The sequence below is a fragment of the Bos indicus genome, chromosome 13, assembly GCF_029378745.1.
Source record: "Bos indicus isolate NIAB-ARS_2022 breed Sahiwal x Tharparkar chromosome 13, NIAB-ARS_B.indTharparkar_mat_pri_1.0, whole genome shotgun sequence".
Classification (NCBI taxonomy): domain Eukaryota; kingdom Metazoa; phylum Chordata; class Mammalia; order Artiodactyla; family Bovidae; genus Bos; species Bos indicus.
In genome coordinates, this window is record NC_091772.1 from 72,772,169 (window position 1) to 72,787,760 (window position 15,592).

Here is a 15,592-nt window from a genome sequence, read left to right on the forward strand (position 1 = left end):
TCAAAGTGAACCTCGGGACAGGCTTAGTCAACAAGGACAGCAGGCAAGGTCCTACCTGGTGGACTGGCCGCGGGTGTTTTTGTATGTTTGCTACCAGTGTGATTTTCTGGGTTGTTCTGGATGTGTGAACATGTCGGGTAGGAGACAGTGATTTTTTTTTTTCTTTTTGCCACACTGCAAGGCACGTGGAATCTTAGTTCCCAGACCAGGGATTGAACCTACATCCCCTGCATTGGAAGCACAGTCTTAAGTACTGGACCATCAGGGAAGTCCCAGGAGATGGTGATTTTGTACACATGGTTGGACTTCGAGGCCGTGCCTTCCTCATATGTCTGTCTGTCTGTCTCTCTGGAGAGGCAGTGGGACTAGCCTGGCCCATCCCACCTCTGCCCCCCACCTGCTGTGAGACCCCAGGCCAACGACTCACTTCTGTGTGCCTGTTCCCTCACGTATAGAAAAATGGTTACGATGACAGTAATAATACCAACCTGATAGGGTGGGTCTGAAGACTGGATGGTCTCATCCAGGTCAAGTGCTTGAAATGGCTCTGAGCACTGAGGAAAGAACAAATACCTGCCGCTTCTGTGTGTTCACATGATCAAGTGTGTAAAGGGTGGGCTTCTGTGTATTTATGGAAAAGCACCTGAGGGCATCTGACAGCAAGAATTTAAGGGACTGGGGGAACCAGCTGTCTCATATTTTGTGGGAGGAGGGTATCTGTGTGTGTATACATGCATGTGTGTGTGGTGTGTGCACAGTGGATGCGTGTGCATTCTGTAAAATGGGCAAGAATGTTCACTGCCAGGACCCAGTTAGCAAACAAACAGGCCCTAGGACAAGTCACTGAAGCTCTGTGTCCCCATCTGTCTGTGGGCGGGGTTGCTGCCTCAAAGGCAGCTGCAAGGACCAAGTGAGTCATGGATCTAATGCTCTGGACCGTTGCAAGTGGCCAGGACATGGGAGAGGTTGGTATTTAGCGCTCAGGGAGAGTGGGGCACACACTCCTGGGTCATCAGTGCCAAAGCTGTTTGTGTTTGCCTCCTCTGCCGCCTGGTATGTCATGGTTCTCAGCTCACTGTAGACAGAAAAGCCCTAAGTCCAGTTGCTCCAATGGCCCGGAGAAGGATAGAGACTTGCCCCAGGACACCCAGCCTACTGGAGGCAGAGAATGGAGCTAGATCGGAGCCAGTGCCTCTTGTCTTTCTGGTGTGATGGGAAAGCCATGTAGAGGTCAGAGTCAGCAGCCCCCAGCCCCCACTGCCTCTGTGTGCCCCGCCTCCCCCAGCATCCAGCAGTCAGCCTGGGCTGGGGGAAGCTGCTCCAGGGGAAAAGGTGTGTGCTTTGGCAGCCGGCACTGTCTGGGCCGCCGAGGCTGAGGCTGGGCAGCTGCCTGGGGCGGGAATTCCATGCGTCTGGGGAGGACCGCACTTGGGTAGCCCCGTCCCAATTCCCAGCCCTGCATCGTCACCTGGGCCAGGGCTCAGCTCGGCACCGGAGACTGGGTTCTGCCTGGAACTTCTCAGAAAGGTCTCTGGAAGTGGAGACTGAAGATTACAAGTGCTTCAACTTTGGTTTTTTTAATGGAACACCTTTCTTGTAAATCTGTCCCTTCCCGTTGCAAAGGCATCGCTTTTTATTTGTGAAGAATACAAGGAATCAGAGAAGAGAAAATGAAATTCTTTGTCAACAACAAAGTACAGCAACTCAGAGATCAAAGGAGTTCTGTCAACACACACACACACACACACACACACACACATCCTTGAATATTTATGCATTAACACATGCATATGATACAGAAATCATCAGAAGGACGTGCTTGTATGTGTGTGCTTGCGCATTCATCACATACAAGCACATGCATACTCATGCAAGTACACACGCAGGTACAGACATCTGCTTGATCATGTACGCATCCATACACCTATATGTGACACACAAGCCCTCACATGTGTGTCTGTGTGTGCTTATACACCTATAACAAACACACATACTCTCATAAGCACATGCACACACACCTAAAGAGCTCCACTCAGTGCTCCACCAGTTCAATTAGTTGTGAATTCATTTAATCCTGGCATCAGTGTTGTAAGGAAAGAACCTTTATTTCTCCCATTTTCCAGATAAAGCACAAATGGTTAAGTAATCTGCCCAAGGACACCAGTTAGTGAGCATAAAAAGGCTTTTTTTTTTTAAAGAAAGAACAACCAAAAAAAAAAAAAAAACACCCTCAAACACAAAATAATGGGGATTTGAATCCGGATCCACTGGCTTAATTAATTAGGCTGCATGGTCCTATGTTTGAGGGGCCTCGCAGCAAATATTCTAATATTCTCATCGGGCTTTCCCCCCCATGCATCTATACTTGGTTTGGTTACAGAAATGACATCCTTGTTACATACTAGCAGGGCCCTCCCTGGGGTCAGACTTGGATGTGAATCCTGGCCCCACAGCAGACAGGCTGGCTTGACTTTGGACTGTTTCTTCACCTCTTCGGAGACTGGTTTTTCATCTAAAATGGGGAGGGATCGTATCTGCTTCTGAGAGCTTGGCTGAGCTTGTATACTCGAGCTCAGCATCCAAGTTCAGCCAGGCTCATTAGATGGGAACCATATGAAAGCTGCCAACTCTGGGGCTGGAGGACTTTGTGGAGAAAAGAGAAAAACACTTTCTGGATGCGAGATGGCCGTAATAGGTGGGGTCTGGAAGGCAGAGAAAAGGCTCGGGATCTGAGGTCTCCTGAGGAGAGGTGGTGTTTCGTCCGGGAATCCCTGCCTTGACCGCACCCCTATCCTGACCGGCAGCTCAGCCCCGGCCCCCTTGCACTTCAGGTGGAACGGCAGAGAGAGGGAGGAGAGAGAAGCCCACGGACTGGCAGGCGGAGCTTCGAGCCTGGCCCGGCTGGAAGGGGAGGGGGCTGGGGGGCTGGGACGTCAGATGCCATCAGCTCTTGGCGGAACGTTTAAGTCGCTGTGCGGCAGGCGGGCTGGGCGTCTGCAGAGGTCCCCTGCCTCCTGGGCCGCCTCCCGCCGCCAGCCTGGGCTACCCATCCTGGGTACGCGCCCCTGGGGAGCCTGCCGCCTTGTCTCCCGGACCCCTCTCTGTGGTTCTCTTCTCAGTATTTCTTTCTCTATCTTGTCTGTTCTTTTCCCCCCTCTTTCTCTCTCTCTGTCTCTCCCATGTTCCTTCTCTTTTTGCCCCAACGTCGTCTCTCTTTCTCTCTGTATCTTTCTACCTTTTTTGTCTCATAGCTCTTTTCTGGATCTTTTTATGTCAGTGATCTTTTTGTCTCCCTCATTTTCTTTTTCTCTGTTTCTCGCTTTTCTTTTTGTCTGCCTCTTTCAGTCTCTTCCTTCTTTCTGTGTCTTGCAAGAGTTTGGGCAAGCTCCGGGAGCTGGTGACGGACAGGGAAGCCTGGCATGCTGCAGTCCGTGGGGTCGCAAAAAGTCGGACACGACTGAGCGACTGAACTGAACTGAACTCCACCCTGAAATTGCAGCAACTTGGGGACGAGAGCGCCCTGGCCGATGCCTCAGGGGAGGTGGGCGCTGCCCCTCTGAGGGCACCGACAGAGCCCGTGTGGAGTGAGATTGGTGCAGAGGGTATCCAGTCTGGGGAGGAGTGGGGTCTGCTTCCTGGGCTGGTGGGATGGAACTCCGGCTTTGAAGTGTTGTCTCACTCCAGGGCCTGGTCCGAATTCAGCCACTCTCTGGGCATTTCTTTATTTTTTCTTTCTATCTTTTTAAAAAAATATTTATTTGGCTGCACCAGATCTTAGTTGAGGCACACAGGGTCTTTAGTTGTGACTCGCAAACTCTTAGTTGTGGCATGTGGGATCTAGTTCCCTGACCAGGGATTGAACCTGGGCCCCCTGCATTGGGATCGTGGCGTCTTAGCTGTTGGACCCCCAGGAAAGTCCCTGTCTGGGCAATTCTTCCCACTGCACCATCCACTCAGTCCATGGGGTGGGAAGGATGGAGTGTTGCTCCCCGCCACCAGAGCTGTGTTGGGAGGTCTGTGTCAAGCTCCCAGCAGTTAGCATCCTCTAGGGTGGGAATGCTGGGGAGCACTCAGGGTTTGGTGCCCTCATGACCGCCCCCTCCAGGCAGCCAGCTCTGACTGCACGAGGCCAGACGTGGGACCCCTTCCAGCCAGCTATGCCCCCGCTGCCCGGCACCGTGGGCCTGGCAGGCCTGCTCTTCTGGGCAGGCCAGACAATGAACGCCTTGATGCCCAACACCACCCTGGCACTGACCCAGACCAAGGGCACAGCTGTGAGGCCCCTGAGTGGCCTGGGGGTGCCTCGGTACCAGCGGAAGCGCCACATCTCTGCCCGGGACATGAGTGCCTTATTGGATTATCACAACCACATCCGGGCCAGCGTGCACCCACCTGCTGCCAACATGGAGTATATGGTGAGTCCTCATGCTCTGCCAGTGCCCTCTCTGGCAAATGCCAGTTGACTCGGTGTTCCCTGGAAGGGCTGAACCACTCACGAGTCTAGCCTTTCTAGCCAGTATCTGGGCCCTGTGAAGTCTGCCCATTTTACAGATGAGAAAACTAAGGCTTTATATAGGTCCTTTCTGCAGGCAGGAGCAGAGGACTGCGATTTATGGCGCATCCTCTGTGCCCCAGGCACTTACACAGAACCCTCTTCCTTCAAGGTGGGATTTATCTGCATTTTCCAAATAAAGAAATCGAGAAGCAGAGAATTAATTCGTTGAAGGTCACCCACTTGGGATTACACCCCAGCTCTGCCAGCTGCTAAAGCTGTTGTCTTAACTAACACAATGCCTTTTCCAAGAATTCTGGCTTCCTGCTGGGGATCCGCAGTGGGTGGGTGGCTGGAGATTTCCCTGCCATTGTCTCTTTGCCCCAGGGGTTTGATGACACTCCCAGTCTGTCCACAAGTCTCTGGGGGTAGAATTGGGAGAGATAGGGATTAGTTTCTGGGGTGGGGGTGGAGGGCACAGGCTGGGGGAGAAACAGCAGCTGACCAGCAAAGGACGCTGGGATGTCTTCCTTCAAAGAGGCAGAATGGGGGATCAGGGGAGAAGGGGGTGTCTCACCCCAGCCCCCTACCAGCCTGACTCCGGAGGGGAGGAGGGAACCTTTTTCATTATCGCAGCCCCTCCCCCAGGACCATTGTCCCAAACTAGCCTGTAGAGATAGGCCTCCAGCTCACCTACAGATTTCTTTAGGGAAAAGGATTGTCAGCCGCCCCCTGTAAGACAGATACCTGCTCCCTTAACTGCCTGCAAACACTTGTACTTTTGCCATGCGTTCATTCACTTATGTAGCATCTCCTGCTTGGAGCTAGGCACCACTGCTAAGCCCTGTGGACACTGCCAAGAACAGGATGGACAAGGTCTTGTCCTTCACAGAGCTTCCATTTCAGTGGGCATGATAAAAAACAAAGATCAACCACAACATTTATGTAGAATACGACATCAGGTACAATAAGGTGTTGGGAGGGGTGGGGATGGGAGCCCAAATGGCAGGCAGCTAAAGGTGGGGGAGCCGTTTATTTGTTCATTAACTGACTCATCCATTAATTAACACAATGGCTGGCACGTAGAAGGCCCTCCAGTTTTCAAACAATGACACATTTACTGAGCACCAGCCCTGTGTGCAAAGCCCTCCCCGCAACAGGTGTTTGATTGTTGCATGTATTGTGGAAGAGAGAGAGCTAGACAGTTCCACCAGGAGGGGCCCTGGGGAGGGTCAGTGAGCGTGGGTTAGAGGTTTGCATGCCCCTACCTCAGCTCACCCCTTTGAAGCATGAAGAAAACATTCCTCTGCTTTCTTTAAGAATGGATGAGTCTCACAACCCCGGGGAGATGTCTGGACCCTTCTTTGGGTGTCCCCATTGCTTCACTAGCTGGCTTCAGCCCACAGGACAGGTATCTGGCTAAATATCCCTTGCTCAAGGATCACTTTCTCTCTATGGCTCCAAAAAAGACCAGGTTCCGTTTCACATTCTCACACCAGCCAACTGTAATGATTGCTTAACGTCTCATTTCCTTGCTAGACTGTGAGTCCTTGTTCAATATTTGCTAAATGACAGATGAAATGAAGGAACAAATAATATCTCAGAATCTCAGGAAGTCAGAGTGGAAGGGAACTAGTATTTTTTTTTAAGTAAGTGATCCTTTTTTGAGATATAAAACTTGGGGCATTCATAGATGGGAAAATTAAGAAGCCATTACTGAGGAGGAGGAGGGTATTCTCTATGTGCTGATGTAGAATCATCGCTAAGACAAACCTGTCTGGTTAAATGAAAACAGCAAGGTGCCAAATAGAATGTCTGGCATCCTGCCATCTGTCAAAAAAATTCACATATATATATATATATATATATATATATACACACACATATATATGTATATGTTGTTATTCCCTGGTGGCTCAGTTGATAAAAGAGTCTGTCAGCAATTCAGGAGACCCAGGTTCAATCCCTGGGTTGGGAAGATCCCCTGGAGAAGGAAATCGCAACCCACTCCAGTATTCTTGCCTGGAGAATTCCATGGACAGAGGAGCCTGGCGGGCTGCAGTCCATGGGGTCACAAAGAGTCGGACATGACTGAGTGACTAACACTTTAGTTGCTAAGTCATGTCTGACTTTCTTGCGACCCCATGGACTGTAGACCACCAGGCTCTGCAGTCCATGGGATTTTCTAGGCAAGAATATTGGAGTGGGTTGCTATTTCCTTCTCCGGGAAGGATTATATGTGTATATATATATAATTATTATCTTTACATAATATATATTTTATTTATATATTAACACAATATGATATGTAATTACATATATTACATACATTATATTATATATAATTACATTTTTTACATATAATCATATATACATTTTATATATATATTATATGCTTATGGGTGTGGAATATTTCTGCAACTGGACACAAGAAACTCACGATGATGGTTACCTCCAGAGTCTGGGTGGCTAGTATAAGATGAGGGACTAGTATAAGATGAAGATGAAAGACTCTCCACTTCTCCTTTCAACAGCTTACATAGTAAATGTGTGCATGTTTTCACTATTAAAAACAAACACATTTTGAATTTTAAAAATTTAATGTTAAACACATTTTCAAATTTTAATAAAAAAAATCCATTCTCTTCCTATTATCCTGGGCTCAGTCTCTTCTAGGGATAGCTGGGAACTCCCAGGCCAATCCCTGGGACCCCCTCAGAGCAGGGAACCCCAAGCTTGAAGTCCAGCGAAGGAAAAAGGGTATCGGGCTAAGAGTCAGAAGGCTAGGTGTGGATCTCAGCTCTCGTGTGGACTTGCTATTGACCTTGAAGTCACAGGCCTTCTCTAAGGCTCAGTTTTCTTATTAATTAAGTGGATTTATTGCAGGGTTCCCAGGAGATGGAGGAGTCATGATACCACGTATATTTGCATTTCTAGATGCTACTGAGATGGTGGTGGTTTTCCTCCCACTGGGAACTTCATGACCTTTCTGCTTCCCCAGGTCTGGGACGAGCGGCTGGCCAGGTCGGCTGAGGCCTGGGCCTCCCAGTGCATTTGGGCCCACGGGCCCTCACAGCTGATGAGATACGTGGGCCAGAACCTGTCTGTCCATTCCGGCCGGTGAGTGAGCCCTCCCTTCACCCCGTCACTACACTGCCCTTCTTTCACTCAGCAAGTTCACCGAGCACACGGTCTGAGTTTCTTCCATCGCCTCCACCTTCCCAGGTACCGCTCAGTGGTGGATCTTGTGAAGTCTTGGTCAGAGGAGAAGCGGCATTACTTGTTTCCTGCCCCAAAGGACTGTACCCCGCGCTGCCCCTGGCGCTGCAGTGGCCCTGTCTGCTCCCACTACACCCAGGTACCCTTTGTAGGGATGAAGGGCTGGTGGGAGAAGTAGAATGTGGTGGACAGCAGCTCGAAATAAAACACAGGCCTCTACGGACTTGCTCTTACATAATGAGCCTTTTCCTGTATATACATTGAATTGAACTGAACTGGGTCTTATTTTGAGTGTCTTAGGTCAGTGGGCCATATTGTTTGACCCCAAAATGGAGATGTGTGGTCTGACAAGTTCAAGAGTGCCTTGCTATCAATAGGTCCAAATGTTTCCCAGTATTTTCTAGTTTCCAAGGCTGTGCTGTCTTAAAAAAGAAATGCCAAATATTACCCAAAAATCGTAGTGTATTCAGAGTGCTCATATTGAGATGGTACCACTTATTGTACATAAAAATACAATGCAGTATAGTGTTATAAGAAATAGGACCAATGGTAGGACAAAGGTCTTCTTTTGGAGACCTGCCAATTTCTCTGTGACTCATTTGCAGTAAATGTCAAACACTGAAGAAAATTCTCCTAGGAAATGTGAGGCTTAAGCCAAATGTCCCTCCTGACATCCATGAGATATTATTACCCCCATTTTACCAAAGGAGAAACAAGGCACAAAGCAGTTAAGTGACTGGTCAAAGTCACACAGCTTCTGATATTGAGAAACTGACCCAAGGCTGTTTATCTTCAAAGTTTATGTTCTGGGTTCAGGATGGGAACACGTGTACACCTGTGGCAGATTCATATGGATGTATGGCAAAACCGATACAATATCGTAAAGTAATTAACCTCCAATTAAAATAAATAAATTTATAAAAAAAGAAATAATAAGGTATTTGAATGCTATAGAAACGTGCACTGTAGATAGTAAGCTCTTCTCTCAATTCTATTTCCCAAAGGTAACAGGGTAGTACATTTGCTTCTGGATTTTTTTCCCCATGAATAATATGAAAGGAAAACTGACACTTTCTCCTGGTTTCTTTATGACTAAGCATATCATGGGAGAAGGCAATGGCATCCCACTCCAGTACTCTTGCCTGGAAAATCCTATGGATGGAGGAGCCTGGAAGGCTGCAGTCCATGGGGTCGCTGAGGGTCAGACAGGACTGAGCGACTTCACTTTCACTTTTCACTTTCATGCATTGGAGAAGGAAATGGCAACCCACTCCAGTGTTCTTGCCTGCAGAATCCCAGGGACGGAGGAGCCTGGTGGGCTGCCGTCTATGGGATCACACAGAGTCGGACACGACTGAAGTGACTTAGCAGCAGCAGCAAGCATATCATGTACCACAGTTCATGAGAAATAGCAATTTGTATACTGAGATAAACCAGGAACAACAGGTTAGTCTGTTTAGCCTGCATCCTTCCAATATTGAAACCTTGAGTATTTCCCATAAGGCTTTGCAAAAACAATTTCATCTTCGCCTTTTGTGACATGGATACCTAAACACAGGTCCCTTCCTTTGTGGATATGTAATCTTTTGAGAAAGATACTGTTTCGCTTTGTTTTTTTTTTTTTTTTTAATCAGGAACAGATTAATGGAAAACCTGGTAATCTTAGAAATTTTGTATTCATTTCCTTTAAATACTGTGGTTTGTATTTGGCTGGCTGGTCATTTTGAGGCTGGACTTCCTTGTATTTCTTTTCAAGTAAAATTTTTTTCTTTTCTAAAAAAAAAAAAGTTTGTGTTCTAATCTCCAACACAACAATGATTTTCAAGCATTGTTCATAAGGGGGGAAAGAAAGAAATCTAATTGAACACTATAGAAAACATTAGCATATATCCTTCTATATGATAAGATTAAATATTAGTTCGTAAAACTTTTGTGCAAGAGGAGTAGGTGTGTGTGTGTGTGTGTGTGTGTGTGTGTGTGTGTGTGTGTTGGTGCGCTGGGTAACAGTATAAAACTGTTTTCCCTACTGTTGATTGCAGTAAAAAATAAAGTTTGGGAAACATTATATTAATAGTACCGTATGCCTCCATCCTCTCACTTTTGAGACAGTTGCCTCCCCCAGGAAAACCTCAGCTAATGCATCCACCCTGAACTGAGCAAGTGCAGGAAACGTCCAGGCCCAAGTCCTTCTCACAGCCTCCCTTTCCTTTGTCCTCCCTTCTCAGATGGTGTGGGCATCTTCCAATCGGCTGGGCTGTGCCATCCACACCTGTGGCAGCATCCGCGTCTGGGGCAGCACCTGGCGCCAGGCTGTGTACCTGGTCTGCAACTATGCCATTAAGTGAGTGCAGCTTTGAGATCGAGGGGACTCTGGGGCAGGAGGGTGGCTCACAAGGTGGGCAGGATTCTCATAAAAGGAAGACACACAGGACACCTTGCCCTCCTCTGTTCTAAATACACCATACAGTTTGGTACTTTTAGAATTGATCGAGAATCCTTTTTCTTTACCCAAGCTTCACAGTCAATTGGGTGATAGACAGAGGACCAAGGCAGGTGGATAGTAGATAGGCAGTCTCCCTGATGAAGCCAGTAGTGGAGAATGTGTTTTAGCTCTGCCAGCCAAGTGGGCTTGCAAATAGCTCGCTGTTGAATTAAACCTTCACATCCATTAACAAGCAACACTGGACAACCAGAGGCCTCTTCTAAGTATAGTGCTGGCCCCTTTAAGCTTCCCACGAGAAACAGAGCCACCAAGGACATATGCTGCCTGCAGGGAGGCAGATCCCACAGGAAAGAAAGGAAGGATGCAGTGAGCATGCTCAGCTGCTTCTTCCAGACTCCAGTCAGCTAGGTGGGAGAGAGGTCAAGAGAAGTCTTTGAGAGCAGAAAATAGACCTGATTCATTTTTATATCCTTTTACTACAGTGATTTCAAACTGTTGGTTTTTCTTAAAGCAGAACTTTCCCTCAAGTGGTTAAATTAAACAAAAAAAGGATGACTTTTATTCCATCATCCCCTGGTGTCTCCACCACCCACATTCCCTGCCCCTAAACTTCCGGGAGCACCTTTTGAAAACTGTGGACTCACAGCATCTGACACAAATCCTGATGCCCACTAGAAGTCTTGGTTGAATGAATGAATGAACGAACCCATATGAAACCAGAAATCCACACTTTTCTAAGCACTTTGGCTGACTTTACTTATTGTTATTCAGCCATCACTTTTGGAGGAAAAAGATTACATTTCTGCCTACAAAGAGTGTTTGATGTTTGAGACAATAAGGCACTGGAGCTTGAGAGATCACTAACAGCACCAGCTAGAGGTGAGATTATTAGGCCGCCCCGAGCAAGATCCTGGGGGACTGATTTTAGGCCTTGAGGTGGATGAAGAGGGAGAAAAGAGAACTCTTTGGGTTGGATGGAGAAAAGAGCTGTGGGAAGATCTGGTGTGTAAGCTGGATCTATGTGCCACTAGAGCAGTCTGGAAAGTGAAAGTCGCTCAGTCGTGTCCAACTCTTTGCCACCCCATGGACTATGCAGTCCATGGAATTCTCCATACTGGAGTGGGTAGCCTTTCCCTTCTCCAGGGGATCTTCCCAACCCAGGGATCGAACCCAGGTCCCTTGCACTGCAGGCGGATTTTTTTTTTACCAGCTGAGCTATCAGGGAAGCCAGAGCAGTCTGGAAAGCCTGACCAAAACCGTAGTTGTGATTCATAAGCTAGAGGCCAGCAAACTACAGCCCACAGCCAAAATCCGACCTGCTGCCTATTTCTATAAATAAACTTTTATTGAAACATGACCACGACATTTGTTCACATATCCTCTAGGGCTGCTTTCGTGCAATAAAGACGTTTGGCCCCCAAAGCCTAAAATATTTACTATCTGGCCCTTTACATAAAAAGCTTGCAAACTCCTGCACAGGCAATGGGAAACCACTAAAAGTTCTTGAGCAGGAGAATGATGGGATGAAGGTTTGTTTTGTTTGTTTGGCCACGCCTCGGGGCTTGTGGGATTTTAGTTCCCTGACCAGGAATCAAACACGGCCCCTGGAAATGAAAGCACCAAATCTTAACCACTGGATGGCCAGGGAATCCCTGGTTTGTTCTTTTTTAAAAAACTGCTTAGTTGAGATATAATTCACATACCATACAATTTATCCATTTGAAGTGTACAACTCAATGGGTTTTTGGTGTATCACAGTATTCATTTTTTTCAATCCTGGTAAAAAATATATATATAACATAAATTTGCCATTTTAGCCATTTTTAAGTACTGTGTACTATTTCGTGGCATTAATTGTATTCATAGTGTTGTACAACCATCACCTCTATTTCCAAAATGTTTTCATCATCCCAAAGAGAAAAAACTGTTACCTTTAAGCAATGGCTCCCTATCCGCGCCCCTCCCCAAATCTATTGAGAAGATTAACTTCATAGCAGGTAGGATGGTTTTGGATGACTGTCCATGAAAAATAAATGTACAGCAGAGGCCACAAAGAGGTTTCACGGGCACATCTCCCATGGTTGAATTACACCCAGTATCTAATTATTATAGTTCTTATTTGCATATTACCTTATAAGTTACAGGGGCTTCCCGCATAGCTCAGTTGGTAAAGAATCTGCCTGCAATGTGGGAGACCTGGGTTCAATTCCTGGATCGGGAAGTTCCCCTGGAGAAGGAAATGGCAAACTACTCCAATATTCTTGCCTGGAGAATCCTATGGACAGAGGAGCCTGGCAGGCTACAGTTCATGGGATCCCAAGAGTCGGACACGACTTAGTGCTATCTTTCTTTCTTTGTAAGTTACAAAGTGTTTTTGCATAATTTTTATGGACACCATTTCATTAACTTATTCAGAGGATAAAATCAAGGCTCAAGAAATGAGGTAGTTTAGGGACTAAACTACCCTGGTGGTCCCTGGGTAAGTGGTTAAGTGGTCCAGTGGTTAAGACTTCATCTTCCAATGCAGTGGGTGTGGGTTTGATCCCTGGTCAGGGCCAAAATACCAAAACATAAAACAGAAGCAATACTGTAATAAGTTCAATAAAGACTTTAAAAATGGCCCACATCAAAAAAAAAAAAAAAATCTTTAAAAAAAAAAAGAAAGAAATGAGATGGTTTATTCTGTCACCAGCTGGCAGAACCAGGATCAGAACTCAGATCTGCTTGTTAGAGAGGGGAGGGAGGGATTTCTTTGGGGAGGTGGCTGGGGTGGGGTGGTTGTGTGGAAGGAATCAAAAAAATTGCACTTCCTGGGGAACTGCTTATCTGCCAAGCCAGGTGCTTGGATATGCTCATTTCTGTGTGGGAAGAATGTCTTCTCTTGGTTTTAGAGATGAAGAAACTGAGGCTTGCAGTTGTGACCTGGTTACAGGGCCAGTCAGCGGCCCTGCTGATATTTGAAAACCTGTGTGAAGGTGGCTCATGTATCTGTCCCCCCAACCCGCCTCCCTGGGCCCTCTTCTCTTCCAGGGGTAACTGGATCGGAGAGGCACCATACAAGACGGGGAGGCCGTGTTCCGCCTGCCCCCCCATCTACCAAGGCAGCTGCAGCAGCAACATGTGCTTCTCGAGACGCAAGTCAAACAAGCTCCTGTGGTTCTGAATTTTCCATGGGCTCTGGCAGGTCTCCGGCTGGGCCTGACGCTCCAAGAGTCCCTTCCCCAAGACAGGGTCAAGGAATACTTTTTTAAGGATGTGAGTTGGGCTCACTTCACCTACCTGAATCTTCCCTCCTGTTTCCATTTCCTAAACGTCCAGCATGTACCCGGAGAAAACAGCCTCCTTGCTTTCCTTCTTACCTGTTACATCTTTTTCTCCTCCGGCCTCCAGGAAAGAGGCCTGCATCCTCAACTGACTCAGTTCTCAGAGAGCCAGGGCCGGAAGAAGCAGTGGCAGCAGCTTTTGGACTCTCAGGCCTCCAACCCCCAAGTCTTTGTGTATCCAATAAACTACCTTCATTCATTCAATAACAGCCAACCAGCTCCTGGGCCGTCTTTGTGGACCAATGGTCTCCCTCTCTGATTTGGGACCATTTCAGTTGCAAGCTTTTACAAAATAACTGTAGTTAGCTTGTGGACACCCCACCCCCAGTGTACGTTACTGAAGCCATGCAGGGTCCAGGCATCTTTTTCACAGGTGGGCACACTGAGGCTTGGCAAAAGGGCATGACTTACTGAGAGCTGCATGGCTTGTCTGGGAAGGCACCCAGGTTGAAGCCCAGGCTCTGAAAGCTCCTTCAGGCTGTTCTAGACACCTCTTTGAATGCTCAGAACTGACAGCCTAAAAGCAAAGCTCGGCTGAGGGAATTCTGTCTTTTAAGGCTTTTTTTTTTCCTTTGGCTCTCTCTGTCTCTCTCTCCTTTCTTTATTTCTCCCAGGGAATCTCATTCTCGTTCCCAGAAACCTTTTCCCCTCTCCCCACCCCACCCAGTTATCAAAACACACAAAAGACCTTTTGTCTTTAGAGATAGTAAAATCTCTCCCTCAGACCTTGCACTCCAGCTGGGGCCCACTCCCTGCCTGGCTGGAGAGAGCTTCATTCAAAGACCCAGATGGAAAACAAGCCCCTTTTCACAGAGTCCCTACATGATTCTGGATGGAATGAGTATTCTTCCCTCTTGGACATTCCCATCTACGCTACAACCTGTACCTGTGTCTCCAATATCGCCTTCCTCCACCCTCAATAAAATTCTTTGAGATCTTGTGCACTGGCTCTTTCTGGTCCCCATCTCGGTCCTCAGGAGGGTCAAAGAGGAGAGAAGGAACCGGAGCAGAGGAGATGGGCTGAGGGGAAACCAGCTCAGGAGGAAGGCCGAAAGGGCTTCGTTGATGGTCCAGCGGCTAAGATTCCGAGCTCCCAAGGCAGGGAATCCTGGTTCGATCCCTGGTCAGGGAACTAGATCCTGCATGCTGCAGTGAAGAGCCTGCATACTGCAACCAACACCTGGCACAGCCAAATAAATAAAGAAGACCAGGTGCTAACAGTCCCTCGGCTCCTGCTTTGCACCAAGTACATCAGCGGATCACAGGTGCAGGTGTCTGACTTCTCACTCCACTTTACAACTAAGAAAAATGAGACTTATCAGAAGTGCCCATTTCCAAATGCTAGAGATGCATGAAATAAGAAAAACAAGGACGCGGTTCTGAGTTCATTATTCTCAGATTATATTCTTCCTAATTTTTTTGGAAGGGGGTATATTAAAATGTCCTTTCATGTATCACACAATGGTGATAATGAATGTTAGATTTCCTTAAAAATTATTAATATCCTTATGTGGCAGGTGGGGGAAGGACTTGCCAACCTTTTGTCAAATTCCCAACTGTTCTGGAACTTTTTTTTTAGATTTAAAAAAGTGTATTTATTTATTTAGCTGCACCAGCTCTTAGCTGTGGCATGTGAGCTCTTTTTTTTTTTTTTCTTGTTTTGCATGTGAGCTCTTTAGTTGAGTCATGTGGGATCTAGTTCCCTGACCACGAGTCAAACAGAGGCTCCCGGCATTGGAAGTGTAGAATCTTAGCCATTGCACTACCAGGGAAAACCTTGTTTTGGAAATTTAAGTGGCATGTAACCCTCTGGATTCCATGGCATGTATAAGGTCACAGAGCTAGTAAGGAGCAGATACGGGATTTTAATTCAGCTCCCTCCGATCCCATGGCTATGCTCTTCTGAGGTCCCCGATTTGCCTTCCTATGTCCTGAGTTAACAGGATAACCAGGGTAATCACCATTGGCATTTATGAGATGCTGAGGACACTCTTAATCTCATTGAATTATCCTGCTATGTATTGATCTTACTCGCATTTTATAGACATAAAAACTAAGGCCATAGAAGTTGGGTCTGAATATGCTCTGTATGACTCCAACGTCCAGTGTCACTCC

The 15,592-nt window shown here is 47.1% G+C and overlaps 1 protein-coding gene across 1 annotated transcript; it reads left to right on the forward strand.

The window, feature by feature from the left end:
• Positions 1–3,008: 3,008 nt before the first annotated feature.
• On the forward strand, positions 3,009–14,417 carry R3HDML (R3H domain containing like). Its single transcript, XM_019972786.2, has 5 exons — positions 3,009–4,415; positions 7,494–7,612; positions 7,718–7,850; positions 9,937–10,052; positions 13,185–14,417. Exons 1-5 carry the CDS (start codon positions 4,089–4,091, stop codon positions 13,315–13,317), a joined length of 828 nt encoding a protein of 275 aa, XP_019828345.2. The 5' UTR covers positions 3,009–4,088; the 3' UTR covers positions 13,318–14,417.
• Positions 14,418–15,592: the final 1,175 nt, after the last annotated feature.